Genomic DNA, 24365 nt, shown 5'->3' with positions numbered 1-24365 from the left:
ATATATTTTTTTTACTTATTATGTGCTTGCCTAGCTTTATGTAATGGAAGCAGGACTACTTGCATGCAGCATATTTCACATGCCTAATTGTCGACAGGGGGAATCCGCTGGGCATCCAGGAACTTGGACAACTCTCTCTGTTTGCCATTAGGAAGACAAGCATTAAGAGACGGTTCCCCTGCACAGGCAGCTCTCTCTGAAAGGTTTGAAAGCAGCTTCCCAGGAAGGTAAACGAGGGAAATGTAATTATTTGCAATGGCACCTTGGCAAACCTCTCCACACAAGTGCTCCACCATTATCATCAGGGGGAAATAATAATTGAATAATCACAGTGATATGAAGCTGTTCATTAGCCGGAACGGAACGGCTGGGGGAGAATGGCAAACGGGGCTCAGCAAATTATCCACGCAGGAACCGTGTTTGTGACAGATGAGACGATGTTCTCCTGCCCTCTTTGGAGCGGCTTATCAGGATTTGACAGTTATTCTCTGTGACGGAGTAAACAACTTTCTAAACCATTAACATGTGCTGCATTCCAATCCCTGGAATACCCTCATTGCAAAAACAAAAAAAAACAAACCTGGATTTTTCTGTTGCTGTTGATACTGTTTAGCAGAGCAATTTTACCGGCTCTTTTGGATTGCATTGCCATTATTGTGGGAAAGAAAGGTCGCAAGAAGGTCTTGAGACTCTTCAAATGGCAGAAGGATGGAGAATGTGAGTCAAAGGCAAAGGAACCTGGTAGCCAGCTGAAGCAGGTGTCCGAGCTGCTCAGACTAGCAGGGAAATCTGTCCTGGAAGCAAGGGTCTCAGAGCCACAAGTGGCATGCCCTCGCCCTCCTGTGAGGTCATGCTGGCATCGCTGAAAGCGTTAGCAGCCACCTCTGTATGATTAAGAATGGGAATGGCAGGAAAGTGGTTTTCAATTCAATCATAAGACTGCAAATGCAACAAGTAAGACATGGACCTCACTGGGCATGATACCATTCTTGACCGAAAGAACAAAAACGGTGAATTGCAATCCCAGCATAATTCATTCTCGCCCAACAGAAGCCCACAGAGGCCAGCCTGCATTTGTCCTTGATCCGTCCTCATCACCTTTTCCTCCTTCCACTGCTGCCCTCATCCTGACACTTGTTCCTCCTTGCTTCTCCCCTCCCTTCGTTGACTCCCCACCGGCCAAAATGGAGACCGGAAGATCCACAGGTTGAAAATTATTGTTTGTTTATATTACTAAACTAAACAAACAAAAACGCTCCTTAAAGTAAGAAGCACTCGCTATTGCCTCTCTGGCCTTCAAGGAAGCGTCTCTTTGCATGCTCAGAAACAATGCATGATTCTGACAGGTGAATGCTACCACATAAGGCTGTTTCTGAAGCAGTCCTGGCTCCTCCCATATCTGCCATACTGGCTGCGCTGGGCAGGCCTTAAAACAATAGATGGACTAATTCTACTTTTGGATCAAAATTGGCTGAGCAGTGTGGAGAGATGATGATGATGATGATGATGATGATGATGATGATTTATACCCCACCCATCTGGCTGAGTTTCCTCTGGGCAGATTCCAACAAAATATTAAAAATACATTAAAACATCAGTCAGTAAAAATTTCCCTAAACAGGGCTGCCTTCAGATGTCTTCTAAAAGTCAGATAGTTGTTTATTTCCTTGACATCTGATGGGAGGGTGTTCCACAGGGCAGGCACCACTACCGAGAAGGCCCTCTGACTGGTTCCCTGTAACTTCACTTCTCGCAGTGAGGGAACCACCAGAAGGCCCTCGGAGCTGGACCTCAGTGTCCAGGCTGAATGGTGGGGGTGGATACGCTCCTTCAGACGCTCCTCCCAAAGAACAGGAGTGTGACACAAATACCTCTGTAAGTTCAAGGAAGTATGAAATGTGTGCGGGAAAGCAAAGAGAGCATGGCTTTGGGATGCTGAGGAGGCAATTTTGAAAAAATGGCATGACGTATTCAGTGGGAGGGCTGTGTCCCAGGAGCCTCGGTGGACTACCCTCCGGGGATACTAGTTCCGATAAGAAGAAATTATTTCTGTGCACCAAAAAATCACTGTGAAATGTGTTATAGGAATTCTAAGGTCTTAAATATAGAATAACTGTTGATAATTGCAAAAGGTACACACACATACATAAGCATATAAACCACATGTCTAAAATAGCACAGGAGAGCAATCCAAAAGCCATCTTGGCTCTCCTAAAGACTCTCAGTATTTCCTCTGCCTCTCTAATCCCCCCTTGCCTGATAAAATGTAGGCAAATGGCAATCAGGGGAAGTTCCTGAAGGGATTCCTCTCCTATATCTATGAACCTCCTTGGTATTAATTGTCATTGTTTGCCCAGATGCTCTGCATTGAGGGATTTCTGACGGGCAACCTGATTGTCTTATCAAATGCTAATGTTTTGTGTAAACTGTGTCTGGAACTATGCAAAACTTGCTAAATCCTCAGCAATATCACACCTTGGCCTGCCTGAGCCATAGTAACCCCACCTTGTGCATGATGTAATTTCTGACTGTTTGTAGCAGGGATGTGCTTCTTCTCCATGCCAAAATGCAAACCCTTAAAAGAGATGTTTCTTCTTGGTTCTGGGTCTCTCTTGCCTCTTTGCAAGGGGGGGGGGGGGACTGTGTTGCAACAGAAAAATAAAGATCTGCCTTGCTTTCACTGCATCCTGCCTCCATCCATTCATCTCTGACTGATCATGAACTTAGAGAGGACTCAGTCCCTTGGGGAGTTGGGCAGCAAAAGCCAACCACCCCTATTTTTTCTATATCAAATGTGATGAGCGTATTGAGCACCTGATTGGCCCACTGCATCCATTCGCCACTGGAGGAGAGAGAGAAATGGTAAAATGCACCATAGTCCTAAAGTTCCCGGGAATTGTGCTTTACAAATACTAAAACGCAACAGTGCATTTAAAGAAAGAAAGGCAATCCATTTAAGGGGATCATCTGGGAGGGAGGGAAGACGCAAGGCTACTCAGAGCAAGGTCTATTGGTGCCAAGTTTAAGACAACACAGAATAAAGTTACTGGGGAAGGACACCCCTTCACCCTCAGCCGCTCCTACCATCCTTGAATTGGTTGGATATGCTTACTGACCTTGCATCATTCCTGGAGCAAGAGCACCATCTGCTGCCTAAGCTCAAGCATGGCAAGCAGTGAGAATTTTATTATTATTATTTTTTTAAATCTATTCCATCATTTACTAGACTGGGGGGTGAGGGTAGAGCAGACAGACAGAATGGAGGCACAATACCGAGTCATGTTCATTTACAAAGCCCTGAACAACTTATGTGCAGGGTAACTCAGGGAATTTGTCTAACCTTCTTTTAAAGCCATCAAAGTGTGTAGCCGTCACTACTTCTTGCGGAAGAGAATTCCACCAAGTTACACTCAAGAGAAATCCCAGTTCTGTTCAAACCCTTCATTCCGGAGAGGAGCGGGGAAAGAGTATAATTTTACAGCTAACGTTACTAGGAATGGGGAAAGAAGAAAGGCAGGACATCCAGGAGAATATTGAGAGACCTATAAGTGATATGGGGGTGGGGGAAAGACAGCATGGTGTAGTGGGTAGTGTTTTGGGAATAGGACATAGGAGACCACGGTTCAGATTTCCATTCGGCCATGAAACTCACTGGGTGACTTTGGAACAGTCACTGGCTCTCATCCTAACCTACCTCACAGGTTATTATTATTATTATTATTATTATTATTATTATTATTATACTCTGCCCATCTGACTGGGTTGTCCCAGCCACTCTGGCTGACTTCCAACATAAAAAAACATAGCAAACATCAAACATTTAAAAGTTCTTGATACAGGTAGGTTGTGGGGATTAAATGAGGAGGAAGAACCATGTACACCACCTTGAGCTCCTTGGAGTAAAAGGTGTGATAGAAATGCAATAAATACATGAACTACCAGGGAAGGAGCGTGTGCTCAGGGACTCTGGCAGGGTCCAAGGCTGTGATCTAGCCAACTCTGGGTGTGCCCCACCCTCCACTTGAGCTGCTGAGAGGAATAGATCACACCACTCTGCCCCCTGTGATTGGCATGGCCATAGAATCACAGATGTATGAAGCCTCAGGATCATAGGATCCTAACCTACTGTATCTGTGATCATTCAGGCTCCAGCATCTAACCTCAAGCGACTCCTAAGAGATCACCAGCCCTTTAAGCAAAAACACATAAAGGGGCATCCTAAATCAATGGGTTGGAGCAACTGCTGTATGAGGAAAGGTTATAGCATCTGGGGTTTTTTTCACTTGTTTCCAGAAAGTGCAGATCAGGGTTCCTGTCATAATAATAAGAATAAGAATAATTTTTATTTATATCCCACCCTCCCTAGCCGAAGCCGGGCTCAGAGCAGCTAACAGCAATAAAAGTAACACAGCATTCTAAAATCAATATTCTAAAATCAATTCAAAATCAAATGGCAACCACTGGGCCAGAGTTCTACAAGGATCACCAAAGGAGGGGGTCAGACTGTGCCTTGGCCAAAGGCCTGGTGGAACAGCTCTGTCTTGCAGGCCCTGCGGAAAGATGTCAAGTCCCACAGGGCCCTAGTCTCTTGTGACAGAGCGTTCCACCAGATCGGGGCCACAGCCGAAAAAGCCCTGGCTCTGGTTGAGGCCAGTTCAACAATATGGATGATATTCCACAACATAAATCAACAATAGAGCAGGCACACTAAAAGCCCTGCTCCAAGTTACTGCAGAATGGGCTTCTCAGACCTCTGGAACTTGCGAGAGAAGCTCTCCTGCAGACAAAAGATGCTGGACTAGGCAGGCCATTGGTCTGATCCAGAAGGGCTCTTTTTACATTCTTATGGGATTGCACATGACCTCCTGCTGACTTCAGGGTGAGGTTCCTGGCAACCACAAACTGCTGGTTGGCTAGCAAGGCCAGCCAACATTTTGCTGACCTCTACCTATATTCACTGATAACACCCGGGTTCCAGGTCTGATAAGAATCCCCCCTTGCCTTCATGTTAGTTGGTTGCCAGGCATGCAACTAGGTCTGAGATGAGGCTGGGGACTGGAGTAGAGGCTGCGGCCTTCATCAAGACACTAGTAGCTTCCTAAAGCAGTAGATGTGGGGAAAATTCACTTAAGCAATCCCTAGTGGGAAAGGGGTTTGCCTTCCTCTCCATTTGAGCATTCCGACAATACCTCCAACACATGCACTGGCAGAGCAGTTCGGGAGCATACAAAATGACTGCAAGAGGTCGCAAAAGAGACCAGCATACAATTTTTAACACCTCAAGCAACCTGGTGCCGGGATCTTTCCAGCCCCAACATCATACAATTCCAACGTGGTAGAGGAAGAGACTAAGAGGGCAGAGAATCTCTGGTCCCAGTTTCAGAAACCAAGAAGCCGAGAGGTATGTATTATGTTTATTAAGCTATTAATAAAAGTGTAAGGGAAGAACTTTTTTTCCACTGTGACATCAATACCACCCACCAGATTACAATTACAGTTAAGGGGAGATATTGCAATGGCAGGTGCCTGCATGATTTACAGCGGGAGACCCATTCCTAACCTCGCGTCCCAGACACGTACCTATCTTTCTAGTTCATTATGATTATTAATAATTGATACTGGCAAAGTATTGTTTGCAACCTGTAACACAGTCCTTGCTGAAATCCTGGGGCACGTTGGCGATCTAAATTTCCACAGGTCCCTGAGGCATCAACAGGAACCTCTGTACATGCAGTGGAACCGCCATCACATGGACAAAAGCAGCAGGACCTATATATGAACAGACTGAACCCGTCTTTGGGGCTGAGGTGCCAACTTTTTTGAAACAGCAAAGCTGTGAGCTACTACTGAGCCCTCACCAGGCTATCAGGACTCTCAGTTCTTCAACCCTGTCCTGTTACCTTGTCAGAAAGTACAAAGGAGGTAGATTTTCCTGCCCTGCCTTCCCTGATCCCAGCTTTCCACCCATCCTGTAGAAGGCCCTTAAAAACAGCTCAAATTAGCATCACGTCTATTATGGTATAAGCATGAACTCCTCACCCCACTGCAAAAATAATGAGGCGCCTACAGGCTTTTGAACCACCCTGTGGATTTGGGCCAATTCTACTTCACCACCCTGTGCCCCCCAACACCCCAATTTCAGAAATCACTCAAAGCATCTCTTCCTTACCTCGTGGAAGACCACTGCAGGGGGATGTCCCAGCCCAGCTTTAAGGGGCTTCGTGGCACTCCTCCAGGTCTTCCCAAAGAAATGGTGGTAGGTGACATCAAAGAAGGAAAGGCGCAGCTGGAATTCCACGTCCGACATTTCGTCCAATGCTCTCTGCCAGTGGTAGACCAAAGCAAACCATGAGAATGTAAGAAGAACCAAATGGATCGGGCTGGTGGCCCATATAGACCAATATCCTGTTATCACTGTGGCCAACCAGATGCCAATTATGGAATGCCTGCAAGCAGGACCTGAGCACAAGAGCACCCTCCTTTCCTGTGGTTTCCAGGGAAACGGGAAACTGAGCTGGATAAGTCTTTGGTCTAGTTGAGAAGGATTCTTATTCTTAAAGATGGAGAGTGCAGCAATAGGAAATTCCATTGCCTCTCTTAAGGCATGGGTCCAGAGGAGGTGGCCCTTCCAGCAACATGCAGAATGCAGGTTTCATCTACAAGTTCTCAGATTACAAATGGAATTTGCAGCAAACTGTTAAAAACTTAAGAGGAGCCTCCTGGATCAGGCCAATGGCCCATCAAACCATGCATCCTGTTCTTACAGTGCTGCCTCTGACCATGGAGCCAGAACACAGTTGTCAAGGCCAGTAGCAGTGAGTTGATTAGCATGGTCTGTCCATCAGAACAGAGGAGGGCCTATCCTAAGGAGAACGGGAACTATTTGCACCTGTTTTAACAAATCTCCTTGCTCTAGTTCAGGGTTTCCCAAACTTGAGTCTCCAGCTGTTTTTGGACTACAATTCCCATCATCCCTAGCTAGCACGACTAGCGGTCAGGGATGATGGGAATTGTGGTCCAAAAGCAGCTGGAGACCCATGTTTGGGAAACACTGCAAAGTTATTTCTTCTCCAACCTGCTGTCCTCCCGCCAGCCCCATTTATTACAATCAGATATCAGGGATGATGGGAGTTGTGATCCAAAATATTTGGCGTGCCCCAGGCCAGAAAAGGCTGCCGTAAACTAACTGGTATATGAGATGTGCCTACTCAGAAGGGTAGGATGAACTGAATTTGGTAGAACTTACTCCAAGGTAAGGGACACGGGTGGCGCTGTGGGTTAAACCACAGAGCCTAGGGCTTGCGAATCAGAAGGTCGGTGGTTCTAATCCCTGCGACGGGGTGAGCTCCCGTTGCTCGGTCCCTGCTCCTGCCAACCTAGCAATTCCAAAGCACGTCAAAGTGCAAGTAGATAAATAGGTCCCCCTCTGGCGGGAAGGTAAGTGGCGTTTCCATGCGCTGCTCTGGTTTGCCAGAAGCGGCTTAGTCATGCTGGCCACATGACCTGGAAGGTGTACGCCGGCTCCCTCAGCCAATAAAGTGAGATGAGCGCCGCAAGCCCAGAGTCGTCTGCAACTGGACCTAATGGTCAGGGGTCCCTTTACCTTTACTCCAAGGTAATGTCCTGGTTCCCGCTGTATAAAGAAATCAATCTCAAGTTAAATTTTCTGCCAAAAAAAATTATGCTCAAATCAGTGTGGACATAAGCAAAGCAAGGATCAATGGCCCAAGGGGTGTTATGCACAGCGTTGATCCAACAAACGGCATGCCCCCTTACGTCCTGATATAAAGGCTGTAGAAGGCACCACTTCAGTGTGGCAAGCAGGTTATTTCTTTGGACTGGGCAAGCAAATGGGAACACCTTCTAATGGGCTGAGCCTAAGCTGTCTGTGCCAGTGCTGGACTCTTCATAACCTATGTAACGTAGGAGGTGTCACCACCGGCTCAGGACCAGGCAGGTGGTGGGTGTCTCCTGGAAGGCTGGACGAGGGACAAGCTCCAGCGGTGCCAGGGGCGGAGGAAAGGCTGGCACAGAAGCTGGTGGAGAAATGGGCACAGAGCATCCGGGTGACACAGAAGTGGTTTGGGTGGAGCACTGGGGTGACACACCTCTGGGATACCCCCCCCCCGGGTCCGAGTCCTCATTTGTAGCTTCCCTTCTGGGTTGTTCCTCCATCTCGCACAGCCCAGACGCTACCTGTCATAACCTGCTGGGCTGCTCTCCATGGTTGTCAGTAGGTAAACCCTCCAATTCTTCCTCATCCTGGTCTGACCAGGTAAACGTATATAGGTAAACGAATATAGGATAGCGGCTTAACGAATGTTTATGCTTACCCACTTTAAAGAGAACTGGGTCTATAAGTTTTAATTAAAAATGCTCACCCACCTTTGCAATATCCCCATGCAGAGTTAAGAGTTTATAGCAAAACTGGCAAAGTACACAGTAGAACACAAATTACAAGGGGCACAGGTCTCCATATAGTATGAGATAGCACAGAAGACAGCCATGGGTGTGGGAAGTCACATGCAAAGGGGGGAGCTGAATGTGGTCGAATAGGAACTAGGTTAGGATTAAATATTTTTTAAAAGAAATATCTTACAGTAATATGAGAGGGCAGGATAGAGAGGGAACAGCTGGCCAGTATCAGAACCAGAGGGAAAGTAATTAAAGTTAACTGCATCTGATTTTTAAACAAGGCGACGTTCTCACTCTCTGTCAAATAGAAAGCAATTGGTCCCTGGAAGTCTTAGCCACCAGCACATTACACAGCAGCTGCTTAAAGCAGGCTCACGTCCTGAAAACTTGACACAGAGATTTGCATAGTTAAGGCAGCGCTCTTGGGTGATGGTAAGGTCAAGAGCCCACACAGCAGCTCTCTGTGTGAACATGGCACTCAGCGCCGCTTAAATTATTCACGGATTGCTTTTCTCATACAAATTTAAATGGGCATCTAATAATACACTTTTTATTTTCATTTAAAAAATAGCATTACAGTCAATGGGTTATACGCAAAGCAGTCTGTGCGTAAGCCTGGGGCTTGTGCAATGGGGCTTCACTTTCCTCCCCTCCTCTCTAAAGCACCCTCATGCATCCTCAAAGTCTGCTTCGGGGGGGGGGGGTGGCAGGGGGCTGTGGAGCAGACCATAGCCCTTAGGCCAAAAAAAGAAAAAAAAGATTAGCCACCCCATCCATCTTAAATATTTACAAGGTTGGCCATGGCAGGAGACGTGTGCTATTGGTGAAGAAATCTGATTAAGCTGGAGCAAAGTCTTATTTATAAATCATGTTCCTAGTCCTCACAGTTAAGAGAAGGTGCAGCAAGTCACCTATTTGTTCCAGGACAGCAGAGGTTCCCAATTAGCTAAGTACAGCAGACACCCGGTTTTTCAAAAGCAAAGTCACAGACTCCCTACTTTAGAAAATTTTAATATCTTTATGGTAGATTTTGTTATGTGAATGATGCCACAGACCCTCCTAGGTGGGTTACGTGGACCCTCTGGGGTCTGTGGACCACCAGTTGGGAACCACTGCTTTAGAGCATAAGAGAAGTGCCACCATTTGCATAACATAATGTTTTTTATTACTGTATCTTGTATTTTACATTGTGGTTCTGTTCCTGCTTTTAATGCTGTGTTTTTATTCCTGTCTGTCTCATGCTCTCAGCAGGGAAAGGGTGGTGCATAACAAATAATAACAGCAAGAAGAACAACTCACCTTGGCCAGGTTTTTAGGTACTATTAAAGGGAAATAACTTGCTGTCGATTGTTTAGTTTTATACATGCTGCCCTGGGGAAAGCAGAACCCTCAGACAGCCAGGGAAGCAGGAAGTTTAATGTGGCAACTTTTTTTTTATTAAAAAGGCGCAAAGTGATGCACAAGTGTGGGTGACCTGAATTTAGGTTTGGAAAAACAAGAAACTGTCAGAAACCAAAAGTGACAGATTTTGTCATTCCCTGATCTCCACCACTGTGAAATGAGCCAGGATGGCAAGAGACAGCCACTGCAGAAACTGGAGCACTTCCAACAACCCACTCCAGTCGGAAGACCAGCAGCAGTGTTTTGAGACAGAAACCCTATAAAATGTGCATTAAACACATGGAGCATCCTTTTGCTTATTGTTTCTTTATCTTACAAAATAATCAGTGAGCAATTTTCCATCCCACTTTGATTTAAAAGGAACAGGACCATGGCAGAGGAGGGTATGAGCACAGGGACTCCCTTTAGGGCCTGGGTCAGCCCATGTACATTCAGCGTTGACCCCCGATCCAAAAGAAGGTATTTTAACTCCCAGCTGCCCCTCGTCTCCAATACCATCAGCAAGGCCAGGATTAGAGGAGAGAGACTTTACCAAGTGTGCTATTAAAGATTTAGTCGCTCTGCATTATTTAGCAGGACAGGGCTTTAAACCCCTGAACACTTCAGCCTAGAGAGTGGCAGGTTCACGTTCCCAGGTCTCTGCCTGCAGGTTGGATAAGGTAGATGGGAGTTGAATCAACCACTTTATACTTTCACAAGGTGGTACGGAAGGGGCTGAGCTTGCCCACTTACCACCCCACACCCCACTATACATGAAAGAGGCTTGCTTTAGCAGGTGAATCCTACTTATTTTAAGTGAGATGCACCAGCAGCATCACATACTCTGGAGACAGACAGACAGGGTAACGAATGGGAAATGAGAAAGAAAGGACAAGCTGGCCAGATCACATTCTGCCATTACAATGAGAAATCAGTGACAGAGTGGGGAAGTAGATTCTATGGTATGTAGTTAAAAAATGTAGGTAGGTTTGAGAATGTCCCATGCCAAATTAGGTAGGTAGATAGATAGATATAGATATATAGATACATAGATATAGATAGACTGCACCTGCAGCAGCAAAACCAGACGCCTTCATCTGCTCCACCTGCAATAAAACATGTCCCTCCCGTATTGGTCTCTACAGCCACAGCAGGCGCTGTAACTCTCCAATGGTTTGACTTTACCCCGGAAGGCACACTCTTCCATTGTCTCCTGAGACAGACAGATGCCATTGTTGTTGTTGTTGCTCCTGCTGCTGCTAAAAATTCCCAGGAAGGGCTGAGAACGGGAGTGCGTACATATGTATACAGCCACATGCACACAAATGATTACACCAAACAGCAGCACCAGTTAAAAATATAAAGGAAGGATGTTTGGCTATCTGAACATATATATTTCTTTCTCTGCCAGAACACATGCTTGGGATAGTTCCGATGCCAGACCACACCCACAGACCCCAAGGTTCCCAGTTCAAATCCCTGATGTCGTCATCTACACTGCAAACTCCTTTTTTCAAAAGACCTTTTTCCTCCACCAACAACTTGATGTTGGTGATGGTTACCACTTATAGACACTGATGCTAGTGGGGAATTATCTTTGTGACAGTGGAAGAATCATAGATTCACTTTGGTGGGGTGGTGTCCTCCATGAGCATTTCATCTAAATATTATTGTAATGGCATCTTATTGACATCAGCCCCTTGTCATGGTCAGATCACTCCCTGTTGAGATTTAGGTTTTCAGCACCTTCCTCTCTGCAGAGGTGGGGATCTATTAGGATGGTCTGCCCTCAGAGGCTGATGGATCTAATGGGTTTCCAGACAGCTCTGGGGGACTTTCTGGCTCATATGACTGGCATGCCTATCACAGCCCTGGGGTTATGGGTTTGTTTTTGTTTTATTATGTATTTTGTATTCTCATGCTGTATTTTTCTGTTGTGAACAACCCTAGGATCTTCGGATGACAGGCAGTTTACAATTTAATAAATAATAATTATAATCTTAATAATAATCTCAGCTGTGATGCAATGCCCAAAATGTCCCTGCACAGACATACTTTTTCTTTTAAAAAAAACAACAACCCTGGTCTTCAGGGGGAGGCGCATCTTACCAGCTTCAATGCATCTCCCTCCACAGACTTCAGGATGAACTGAAACGCCGTTGATTCCCTGGGTGGAGAGTGCCGTCTCCTCTGGTTGTGTGGAGGGACCGTCAAGTTTTGTACAAAGATCCTTTGCCACTCCCCCATCCTGCTGCCTGAAATGCTGGCACCGTTTTCACCTCAGCCACAGAGACTACTGCCTTTCAAAGGGAAACAAAAAACAAAAAGGGAATCCAACTCAAGAAACGTTTTGGGCCCACCCTCCCATTACACGTGTGTCTTCCTGTGCTATGAAGGTGCATTTGGCTAGGTCCACATAAATAACTAACCCCTTCAAAGCTTTTGCTAGTCCACACAGCAACAACCTGAAACCTTCCAGTTTACAAACTCTTGCCTGAAGGTAACACAGTGGTACCTCGGGTTACATACGCTTCAGGTTACATACACTTCATGTTACTGACTCCGCTAACCCAGAAATAGTACCTCGGGTTAAGAACTTTGCTTCAGGATGAGAACAGAAATCGTGCTCCGGCGGTGCGGCGGCAGGAGGAGGCCCCATTAGCTAAAGTGGTACCTCAGGTTAAGAACAGTTTCAGGTTAAGAACAGACCTCTGGGACGAATTAAGAACTTAACACGAGGTACCACTGTACTTATCTCACTGCTGTTCCCTGCGGCTTGACATTTGCCGCTTGAAGCAGCTGCCTCACTACCTACTGACAGAGATGGCCGTGCATAGGAGCCCACGCTCCACACTTCCTGCCTATGCATTTTCTTCCAGTTTCCAGAAGGAGTAATTGCAACATGGCAGAATGTAAGAAAAGCCTGCTGGATCATGCCAATGGTCCATCTAGTCCAGCATCCTGTTTCTCACATGCTGGCTGGTGACAGCTGTAGTCCAAAATATCTGGACAGTACCAGGTTGGCAAAGGCTGCTCCATCACTTCAGACTACAGGGGTGTTTACGTGTGGAGTAGGGAATTGTGCTCCCCTGCACTTCAGAAATATAGGCTAGATCTTTCTTCCTACTGTAACAGTTTACTAAATGTAAAGGGGTTGGAATTAACCCCCCCCCCTTATCTAAAACAAATGTCTAATTTTATTTTACATACAAATAAAGTGGCTCAGAAGCATTAGGTTCCACAAATCTATGCAAGTGTCTGGATTTCGAACGGCCAAAGGTTATTTTTGATCCTTTGGGTGTGTGTGTTTTTTTTGGGGGGGGGGGGATGTTGTTTTCCTTTAGACCATGGAACACTTTCTTATTGTAGACCTCACACTCTTTTCCTCTCGGTATGTTTTATTACTGACTAGGTAAATGGCAGAGCTGAATCCTATACTTTTTTATTAGCAGTTGTGACAACCTATACAACTTCTTCTGTTTGTTTGTTTTTCCTGAAGCATGTCTGTTGCTATTAAAACTTGGTAAGAAATATATGAAAAACAAACATGCAGCAGCATCCAGGAACGTGATTTCCAACTCCATCACTGTCATTTGTAAACAGAATTCTGTATGTATCATAATTGTTTGTGCATTTTCTTTTTACATTGACAACCCTGGGAATTTTGTATTGTAAAGGGCAGTAAAAAAAGGAGGGGGAAGGGGGATAATCTAAAATAAATATTGCCACCTGATTTCACACAATGTATAGAAAGATTTTACCAGGAAGGAGGTGGGTGCGTGTGTAAACAGAGCAGTAACAGTGAAAAACACAGGCTTGCTGGGCAAATGCAGGACTAGGGCATCCAGAAATCCTCTCGCTTTCCAGCTGAGGAGTCTAAGGATGACTCACTGCCAAATTAGCCCTGCCTGGAGACGAAGCCAGATAAGTCATTCAAGGGCAGGCAGCTGACCTGCCACCGGGAAAACCAGCACTGTGCACATTCATAGATGACATGCTGGGGTTTCTAGAGCTCATCTGTATAGATGAAATATGCCTGCAGCTCCAGCTCAGGTGGAAGGGGGCACCTTCACATCCTCTTCTTGCTGGCCCTTCTATAGCTTTCTTTTCCCTCTTCTGCCTTCCTCATTGTCAGAGATTTCCATCTTCCAAGCACCCCTCCTGCCCAGTTTGGGAATAGGGAGTCACACAAAGACACACACCTTGCCAAAGCCCCAAGATGTGGGATCAGTCTTCTGAGTGCATAGATAAAATCAACAAGAGTCTTATGTATGCAGGCATTGTAAGCCGAAGCCAGGCTGTATGTATGCAATGCAGGCCTAGGCCCCATCACTTCAATGAGGACAGGAATCATCTGTACGTAAATAACTTCCTTGGGATGCGAGGTGGGTGGGCAGCGCAGGTCTGCCTCAGATCAAGGTTGAAGTCCTACCAATTGGGGGGGGGGCATTTCTGACAGGCAGAGGATTCAGCAAAGAAACAGGACAGGTAAATGTGAGAGTAAGACCCACTACATGGAATGTCAAGAACAAGGCCTCCCAGGATCATAGCGGCTGACCAGATGTCCCAAAGGGAAACCAGCAAGCGAGATCCAAGCACAATAACACTCTCCCTCTTGGAACCTTGATACGTGAAGGAGCACCCTTCCGCAATACTTTCTGCCCCAAGCCCTGCAGTCAACTGAGAGGCCCCTGGCCATAATACTTATGACCAGCACCATGGGCAAGACAGCAATGTGAGACAAGGCATTTTTGGTGGTGGCACCCAATTTACAGCTCCCTCCCGAGAGATTGTCCTCTGGATTAGCTTTCTTCAAGACCAAATCAATTTTCTATTTGTCTAGGCCTTTGGTTTTTAAGCCAATGTTCCTTCTGAAGTTGGAGCACAAGTTAGGGGCTCTCCAGACTGCTATTTTATTACAGGTGTATTCTACAACATATTCTTGACCCAACAATAAAGAATTAGGGATAGATTTAATCTACTTTGGTTTGTTCTGCGATGATTCCCCAATGCCACATTACTGCTATCCAGAGGGACTATTGCAAACCAAAAGCGGGACAAAAATAAACCAGAGCATTTGTGGTATTGGACATGCACAGATTGAAAATGAAGCAGTGTGACTGCCCCAAAACGTTTATAGGGACAAACAGAACTGAAAGCAGGAATGTGTATGACTGCCCAAATAGCATCATGAACATAAATCATAATGAATGCGCAGTAAAAAGAAAATCTGGAGGGGCTCTTAGTGTTGTTGATTTGTGTTTTTCATTTTAGGCTGCTTTTCTTGTATTTTTTTTTATATTACATTGTATATTCTGTGCTGTCAGCCACCTTGTGCTTGGAGGAAGGGTTGGAGGAAACTGTGCAATAAATTATATGGCAAGCAAGCTTTTTGAGTTCTACAGAACTGCAAATCATCATGACACTATGGGCAAGTCATCACTTAGGAAAACCAAAATAATAATAATGCACTAGCTGAAGGGAATCCCACTCTTGCTCTTCACTGAGAAAAAAAGCAGGGACATTTTAATAATAATAATAATAATAATAATAATAATAATAATACTGATGTAGTCTTAACAGCATCTGAAGGGTATTGAGTTCAACATCCTTAGTGTATGCCACAGTCTGAACATAACAGTAAACTATGGTTTGACTTAACCAGGAAGTGAGGGAGGGAAGAGGAGAATGTAAAATCTCAGGCAGTCACTGTGGTTATATATATAAAATTAGGTAGTATGTCTTCACTGTACCAATCAGTGTGCAAATATTACCTTTTAAAGTTAAGTACAGTGGTACCTCTGGATGCGAACGGGATCCGTTCCGGAGCCCCGTTCGCATCCAGAAGTGAACGCAACCTGCGTCTGCGCGTGTGGCGATTCACCGCTTCTGCGCATGATGTCATTTTGACCATCTGTGCATGCGTGAGCGGCGAAACCGCTCCGTTACTTCCGGGTCGCCGCAGCGTGCAACCCGAAAATACTTATCCTGAAGCTACTTCAATCCGAGGTATGATTGTACTAACCTAGCCAAGCACCCATTTTCTCCCACACATCCTTATTATTATGTTCAACAGATCTGAACTGAAGAAGAGGTACCATTCACAAATCAATAAAACCAAGTTTTCAGAACACTAGTATTTTTTTTAAAAAAAAAAAAAACTTTCCTTTGTTTGTGCTCTCGTGGCAAACAGCACTTGTGGGAAATAATATAATAAAACCAGCACAAGGTTTGGCACATAAAGACTCCTCCACAACTAATTGGTACAGCTTTATTACATTTATACACAGCCAAAAATGAAAAATATAGCACTCCCTTCACATTATGAAACTTTTTGGTTAGCATAAACTATATATATATATATGTTGCCTTCTCTATAAATGGTTACCTGGCTTAGGAACTTGTATTATTTTGATGTACTGCCTTAACTTTATCTTCCTGGCCAGGGTGGGGTATTTTCTTTTTAAGTTTGTACGATGGTATAGGGCAGGGGTTTTCAACCAGTGTGCCGTGGCACCCCGGGTGCCTTGAAGGATAGTGAAGGGTGCCGTGGGCAACACCGGCCTCCGTCCCTCTTTCCTCCCTCCTCGGATACCCTTTTGCATCTCTGCCTCCCCAAGGTTTGTGCAGCTGTTTGTTGCAGAAGCCTTGGCTACAAGCTCCCAGGGCCAATGGTGCCTCTCGGGCTTGCCAGGGGGTGCCAGTTGCCAGGAACCGAGGCTGCTTTGGAGTATGCAAGCAAGTGGGTGACTGAGGGAGCCCTGGCAGCCAGCCCTTGTTGTGGAGAACGGGCAGGCAAGTGGGAGGCCGGGCAGGCAGGCAGTATGTTGGGCTTTCTTGTGCATGCTGTGTGCAACGCCTGCCTAGGAGGCGAGTGCCCAGCTCAGAAGCGGAGCCTTTCCGCCATGCAGGCCGAGCGGTGCCCACTGCTGCCTCCCAAGTTAAGGAGCTGGCTTCATGTTCATCTTTGGTCAATCTCTGTCAGGCTGCTTAAGGCTGGGGGCATCTTCTTCCCAGGCCCCTGTGGAGAGGCACAAGGAGGCACTTCTCTTTGGAGCGATGGAGGCGGATGCCCAGAGGGCTCCCAAGGAGGAGTGGAGAGGAGGCTGAGTTAAACCTCCATCCACAACGGAAGGCATTCAAAAAAGGGGAGAGGGGCTGCCGGCTATGCAGGCCAAGGGGTCACAGAGCTATTATAGTATATGGTGATAATTATTATTAATAATACAGTAATAATAATAATATAATCTGGGGGTGTTCCATGGAAATTATCAAATTATTTCAGCAGTTTGTCTGTGAAGCTTCTTGAGGGCACTGGTGTGTGATTAAAAAACAAACCACCTTATATATTTACAGCATTTAATATGTCAAGAGAGGCCAAGTTGCAGGGAGAGGAGCCAATGGAACCTTCTAGAACCTAGCGGAAGAATAAGGGAGGGGCAGAGGCAGTTGGCGGCACAGTTCACGAGTTGGGGGGGTGTGTGAAAGGAATCTGCTAGCCAATCAGCGGGCTCCTCTGTTTTTCCCCAATGGGAAAGGGGCAAATCAAAGTGCACCCCTAAAGCTATACGGGGAAGCCGGACAGCCAATCAGCGGGCGGCTTTTCATCGCCTCTCTCAATGGGACGGGGTGCTCGCCCCACTTTCTCCCACCTCCCGTTACCTGCCGCTTTCATGCTCTCCTTCTTTGGGCGCGCAGCCGCCGCCATCTTGTCCGGGCCGAACCACTCGCCTATTGGTTGGAGGGGGAACAGAGCAACCATTCGTCACCAGAGGCCAAACGTTGCCTTTCGCCACTGCCCTTCGCCCAGTATCGTTCCATCTCCTTATAGGGCTTATTCTCCTCTGCCTGTCTTCCCGCCTTCCCTCTCTTTGTCTCCTTGCGTTCCTCTTCCGCCACCTACCCTCCCCACCGAACGTTGCTAAATGGCACGGCCCGAGCCGGCGTGGCGGCCGTTGTAGTAGCATAGGCGTTGCCGCGGCAACGGAGAAAAGGGGCGAGGCCTCGAGCGGGCCGGAAACCTCACGCGCGGGGGAAAAAGAAAATTCAAATTTTAGCTGCACTATATAGCTTAAGAGAATGGAATCACAAATTATTCTTATCCTGTCCCTGCTCCCTGTGCAATTTAGCAACAATTACTTTGATATAAATAAACAGCCTGAGAAGCAGCGAATTTTACAATTGGAAGCTTTATTCCTTTCCCCACCTCCCTCCCAGCTATTTTAAAAACTGGTGCAATTTCCTTTAATTCCAATATTATGTATTTATCCCATTTATACGTGTATCTCAGACTTTCAGCAAAGAAGCTAAAGGAGGCGCGCAAAGTTAGCCTGTGCCACTGTCATTTTCCCTTCACGACAACCCTGTGAGGTAGGCAAGGCTGAGAGGTTGTGAGGCCTATCGATGACTACGGAGAAAGGAAATAGGAAGCTGCCTTATACCGAGTCTGACCAATGGTTTATCTAGCTCAGTATTGTCCACACTCGGTATTGTCCAGAGTTGCAAACTAGATAAGTGTCCTCTACCGGGGAGAGGCAAGATTTAAATTGGGGGCTTAGTCTCTTCACCCACATGCTACACCAATACTATTCAGTTGTGGCCCTTTATTGGAGAATCTATTTAGCTGTCATAGCTCAACACTGTTATCTTCCATTAATATATATTGAATCATTTAAAAGCACAACATCACCAGCATTCATCACCATGCATTTCATACTGCAGCTCCTGGGGTGGGGATTGCCCTCTTGTCCTTTGTAAAGTACTGTGTGCATTGACAGGAGTGTGCAGATGTGCAACAATCATCACCACATCTTGTAGAAGTGAATCCCTTATGTTTCTTAGGTGATATTCTGTGAATCAATGTTTATTTCAGTTCCTGAACACTCTTCCAGTTTATTTCCTTACAATTTATACACCTATTGACAAAAAAACAAACTTCAAAGCAGTTTACAAATGTAGGGTGAGTCCTGATTATGGGAATATGGGGAAGAAAATCTCCTTTTACCACACTTTATAATCCAAACATTTGCTCAGCAACAAACTCTAGGACAGAGGCGGGTAACCTGCAACCCATTAAATGTTGCTGGCCTACCGCTCCTTTCTTATCTGACTGTTGCCCATGCTGATGGAAATAGACCGGCATTGTAATGAAGCTTTTTTTAACTCATTGAAACTGAGAAAATAAGATAGAAAAGCTTCAGTTACTAGTTTTCTGTGTGCTTGGCTGTCGTTAAAGATGCAGAGGTTAAGTGCAAATTAAATACAGTGACACCACTCTTCATGAGCTTCCCAGAGAACAGGATACCGGATGACTGGGCCTTCTGCACTGAAATACCTACCTTATGGTGAACTCAGGTTTCCATATCAGTTAAAGGAAGATACGTGAAAAAGACAATTCAGAAGGCCCATAGGAGTGTGTGTAGAAATAAGTCCCAATGTGCTCAATGGAGTTTGTTCTCAGAAAGTGGGTAATAAAACTGCAGATGACCCTATGCATGTATAATTATTTATTATGTAGTTCTCAGTGAGTCTCATTTCCAGGAAAGTGCATAGAATTGCAGCCCAATCCTTCTGGTAAGTGTATATAGGAAGTCCCACTGTGTTCAGGGGAGCTTACTCCCAGGGAGCAATTACAGTTCATCATGAAGCTTTAATTCTCTTCATTTGGCCTGAATAGAGACAATGGCTTCCTTTCACACTAGATATGTTAATTAAAAGCACACACAAGTTACCTAATTACTTTATCATTACCCATACACACACATTTATGTTGCTACATTTTAACTCTTATTGAATCTACCCTATCTGTATTTTATTTCATTTCTATGACTGTGTGCATCTAAGGATTATGCTTCAAACACCAAGCTTACACTGCAATAAGATTTGTTAGCCTTTAAGGTTTCACTAAACTCTCTGCTAATTTCATTGCAATAGACTAATGTAACTACCCCTCTCTAGTCATTTTGCACAAGATTCCAAGCCAATATTCTGCCTGTTTACATGTAAGGATGTGTTCGACTGTGCCATAGGTGCCAACTCTTTGAGGCCCTGAGTGCCCGAGCATGCACAAAATTCTCCATGAAGAATTGTGGGCAACCACAAATTTTGGTGCCAGGGCTATGCACACTGCATGGCACCCTCGGTCGCAGGGCCAAGTTGGCACTCCTGCACCGTGCTGCTCAGTTGCGCTTACTCCTAGGTAAGTGTACACAGGATTGCAGAGGGAGAGATCTGCTGGATCAGACTTAATGCCTGCCTAGTCTTCCATCTGTTCCCCTTGCAGTGGCCAACCAGATGCCCCTGAGGTGTCTGTACACATGCCCATTTTCATGGCTCTAAGATTTGTTATTCAGTGGCATAGTGCCTCTGGACTGCAGGTTCCATAGACAGACCTCTGTCTGTAACTTTGTGTAATGCAGGGACAGCATGGTGCTCCAGATGCTGTCCCATTAGCCCCAGCCAGCATGGTGAATAGTCAGTGATGATGAAAGGGTAAGGTATGGAGGTCCACCAGTCCAGCAATAAAACTATATGAGTCAGTAGCCTTTGCCACATCTCATGGTGCTGAATACCACAGGTTAACCTGTGCAATGTGTTCGACCCACAGCATGTTTACTTGAAAGCCTTGCATTGAAATTCTTGCATTACAGGGGGTTAGACTAGATGGCCCTTGGGTCTCTTCCAACTCTGCTATTCTGATTCTACGATTCTGAAAGTCCCACTTAGAGAAGTGGGGGCTTACCCCCAAGATAAACGTGCACAGGACTACAGTAGGGCACAAACGCAGCATCCCCAAGGAAAGATGCTCCAGGCGGAGGAGGGATGCTGCAAGCCAGGGCACTACCTGGGTACCAAATGGGTACCCAGCCTGGGGAAAGATGCTGATGCGGAGGGGATGCAGGCGAGGCGCCTGGCTTTGGTTGCGCAGCCTGCCGGTTACCAGGAGGCGCTTCCCAGTCAGCCAATCGCCGCCGCGCGGGGCCCCGGTGATTTGCATGCGACCGATTGACGTCGCCCGGGGGCCAATGAGGAGCTCCGGGGGCGAGTTCCTCTTCCACGAGGACGAAGATGGTGTAAGCTGGCGGAGGTGCCTTTGCTGCTGCTGAGCTGCTGCTGCTGCTGTTGTTCTTGCAGGTGCGGGGGACTCAACGGGCGGGTGCACTGGGGGTCTGTGCATGGTGAGGGGGGAGGCTGTTTGCAATTGTGGAGAGGAAGGGGGGCGGTCTTAATGCTTTGCAGTGGGGTCTGTCCGGGGACGAGCATTTTGTGCTTCTGGTTTAGTGGAGGCACAGGCGCCCTTGACAGGAAGTTGAGGGTGCTTGGGATTTAGGGTGCCACACAAAGAAGCTATTTAGCTTCTTCTTTTTTCCCCTAGTGGGATCAGCGAGTTCTTCTGTGATCCCCTGCTTTGCTTTCTGGCTGTTAGACTTCCAGATCTGTAAATGCTGCAGGCTGGCAGCACGGTCATTGTTTGCGCGTGTTGTGATCTGCCCATGAGATCTGTCACCTTCTCCCAAATGCCAGCTGCAGTGCCTCAGCACAGAGTCAGCCGGAGGTAATAAAACAGAGAGGAGGGTGGGATCCTCGGTTTTGCCTCTGGGTGCTAGGTTTTCGTAACTTGCATTTTCTTCTTCGAAAATGCCTGAAGAAGCTCAGCTTTCCTCTTCCGATCGCCCAAAGGGAGTGCGATGGTGGGGTGGATGGGCGACCTGTTTGTCTCTTGTAGGAAGCCGAATGCAATTCTGCAATACCTTTGTAGGGGCGCGGCATCTCAGAGGCTTGTAACCTGACCTCTTTAGGATTCCTGGTGGCTAAATGGGGTGACGGCTGCCTGGCTAGGATTTGTTTTGTTTTGTAGGGTTTTCTTTTTTAAAGGATTTTAAGAAAAGAGAGAGATTGCTACTGGGTGACTTGCTTGAGCTCAGCCCAAATAACAGCAACCAGATTTGATTTACCTCTAGAAAGTAGAAATGTTGGATGTGGCCACAACATTATTTCCTAAAACATGGTTTTGTGTATTGCCATCCAGCATTGCTCTCAAATGCCTTTGTTCCATCTGGTTGGCCTCTGAAGGAGTACAGCAGCTTTTGCCAAGCTGGTGCCCTCCTGATGTTTTGGACTACAATGGCCATCAGCCATCCACCACAGCTGGAGTGTAGTCCAAAACTTCTGAGGGATTGCCAGGTATTGATTTACTTGTTTGTTTAACAGATTTATAAACAGCTTCCCAAAGAGGTGTGCAAAATAACAGAAAGGATAAAACGTAAGGGCAGGTTACTAAGAGCAGTAAGATAATTTCTGCAAAAGTCTAGAAACAATAAAACTGTACCTTAAAAATTCTAGGAAGCATAAAACCATATCTGCAAATATACAATCAATAGTCCATAAGTGACTGGGTCACCCACCAGGGAAAGCTTTCCTGAATAAAAATGTCTTTAAGGTGCCGAGACATCATGGTGCTCAGCAATGTGCTTAATTTTATCTGGTTATTGATTCCAGAGGGCTAGGACTGCAACGCTAAAAACCCAGTTTCTAGTGCAAGCTAAGCACACCACCTCTGAAGCATGACCTACTCTCAGCAGTGCCCCATCGGGGGAGTGCAGATGCCAGGCATAGATACGTAGGGCGAGGTGCTCCCTTGGGTAACCTGGCCCCAAGCTGTTTAGTGCTTTAAATGCTAAAAGCAAAACCTTTTAGCATTTAGTACCCAGTGGCATATTGGCAGCTCCCTCAAAAGAGGTGCTATAGGGTGTCAGCATGATAACCCAATCAACAACCTTGGTTGGTGAAAGCTGAGATATGGAATGGATCAGAGTGGATCAGACTTGGCAGGGAGGTATTAGTTCATAAAGAGAGTGTGTGGCGGTGTTTCATAACGCCTTCGGAAGGTAGTGTGTCTTAGATGCCAGGAGGGAAAATGCGACGTGTCCGCAGAGGGTCTTGGATATATTCAAAATTAAAACGCCAGACCTCTTAAAGATGGTATACAGTATAGGTTTAAGAACCTGTGGTTACTTCTTTTAAATACAACATAATAGGGGGTTGTACTATATGACCCTTTGGGTCCCTGCCAATTCTATAATAATTCGAGAGGTGCTCTCCAGGATATACCTCTGTGCGTGAATGTAAAGAATCTGGCAGCTTTTCCTAGCTGGCAGAGGATTCAGAAATTTGAAGGTGGCTGAGCGAGAAGTCCAGTGGCCCTTCTGAAGCTTGCCCATTGATTGTAGCTTCTATGAGCTCTCTCACAGAAGCTTCAGCCACGGTGAGCCACGGTTCTTTTTGCTGCTTCAGCCATCTGCTATTGTGCACCGCCTCTCCCCAACCCATCTTGGTAACTCACATCATAGGAAGTTGCCTTATACTGAGTCAGACCACTATCTCCATCAGTATTGTCTACACTGACTGGCAGCAATGGCTGTCCAGGGTTTCAGGCAGGAGGTCTCTCCCAGCTCTACCTGCTGGTGCCATTGGGGATTGAACCTGGGACTTTTTGCATGCAAAGCAGAGTCTCTACTGCTGAGCTACGGTCCTTTCCCAACATGGAGAAGATGTAAAGAGAGGAGCATTTCTGGAGCAGTGCAAGAAGCAACCAAGGGGAATCTGGCTAGGCCTGCAACAACTGAGTTGTTTTTGTTTGTTTTTAAGGCATCATAATAGTTAGCCTATTTCTTTATATTTACTTATTTGCTTGTTTATACCCCATCCTTCCTTCCCAAGGACCCCAGGGCGACAAACAGATATACAATGTAAAAAGCAAAACGAAAGCTTTCTAAAACAGATCAAGACATTCTAAAAACAATTAAAACTTTGAAACACCTGAAAGCAGTTACAGTTAAAAGCATTCTAAGAGCAATTTCAATTAGAAGCATTGTTCCGTCCCATGATCACAGGGTTGCCTGGAACAATATATGATTCTATGGTATTTCTTCAGCCACCTAATGCCTGGCTAATAATGAAAAGATAGTACAGTAGTGACGGAGCCAGGTGCGCCTCACCAGGGAGGACATTCTACAGATGAGGAATCACCGCTGAAAAGGCCCTGCCATGGGTCAGTGCCAACCAGGCAGGCCCTGGTGGCAGTACCACCAAGAAGACTTCACCTGCTGATTGTAGGGTCTGCCATCCCCTTGCCACACAACGTCCTTCAATGTGTGTGACGCCTCTCAGCATGCCGTAAACAAGTCAGGTCCCTGCCCCAAAAACCTTACCATCAATATTTCAACAGCTGGATCAAACCATAGGCTCATCTAGCCCTTAATGTCCTGTTCTCACAGTGGTAAGCCAGATGCCTCAATGGGAAGCCCACAAGCTGGTTACAAGTTCAACAGCACTCCTCACCAACTGGTATTCAGAGGCCTGTACCTTCTCTGATACTGGAGGCTACATGCAGCCATTTGACTAGTATTACGGACAGCCTTATCCTCCTTGGTGTGTTTCTCTAATCCCCTTTTAAAGCTGTCTCAGTTGGCAGCCATCGTTACCACTTGTGCTAGGCAGTGGCGTCGCGTGGGGGGTGCAGGGGGGGCCGTCCGCACCGGGCGCAACATCTGGGGGGGCGCTCGCACTCG

The 24365-nt window shown here is 46.2% G+C and overlaps 2 protein-coding genes across 6 annotated transcripts in view; one reads left to right on the top strand and one right to left on the bottom strand.

The window, feature by feature from the left end:
- The window catches only part of NPHP4 (nephrocystin 4), a gene marked incomplete at its 5' end in the record, with an annotated part of 89679 nt that extends 77637 nt beyond the window's left edge, over nt 1–12042 (bottom strand). For both annotated transcript variants that reach the window (XR_014567415.1, XM_083752428.1), the window contains 2 exons: nt 6170–6322; nt 11905–12042. Coding sequence is in view for 1 of the 2 variants with exons in the window: in XM_083752428.1 (XP_083608554.1) it covers nt 6170–6322; nt 11905–12042 (291 nt within the window). The remainder of the gene's footprint in view (nt 1–6169; nt 6323–11904) is intronic.
- Nucleotides 12043–20834: 8792 nt separating this feature from the next.
- KCNAB2 (potassium voltage-gated channel subfamily A regulatory beta subunit 2) overlaps nt 20835–24365 on the top strand; it is a 384406-nt gene continuing 380875 nt past the window's right edge. For all 4 annotated transcript variants that reach the window (XM_083752736.1, XM_083752734.1, XM_083752735.1 and 1 more), the window contains exon 1: nt 20835–20928. The gene's annotated coding sequence lies outside the window, so the exon portion shown is untranslated. The remainder of the gene's footprint in view (nt 20929–24365) is intronic.

This window comes from Podarcis gaigeae, assembly GCF_964106915.1.
Source record: "Podarcis gaigeae genome assembly, chromosome: 8".
Classification (NCBI taxonomy): domain Eukaryota; kingdom Metazoa; phylum Chordata; class Lepidosauria; order Squamata; family Lacertidae; genus Podarcis; species Podarcis gaigeae.
Note: the sequence above shows the minus strand (reverse complement) of the source record. Positions and strands in the feature narration are given on the sequence as shown.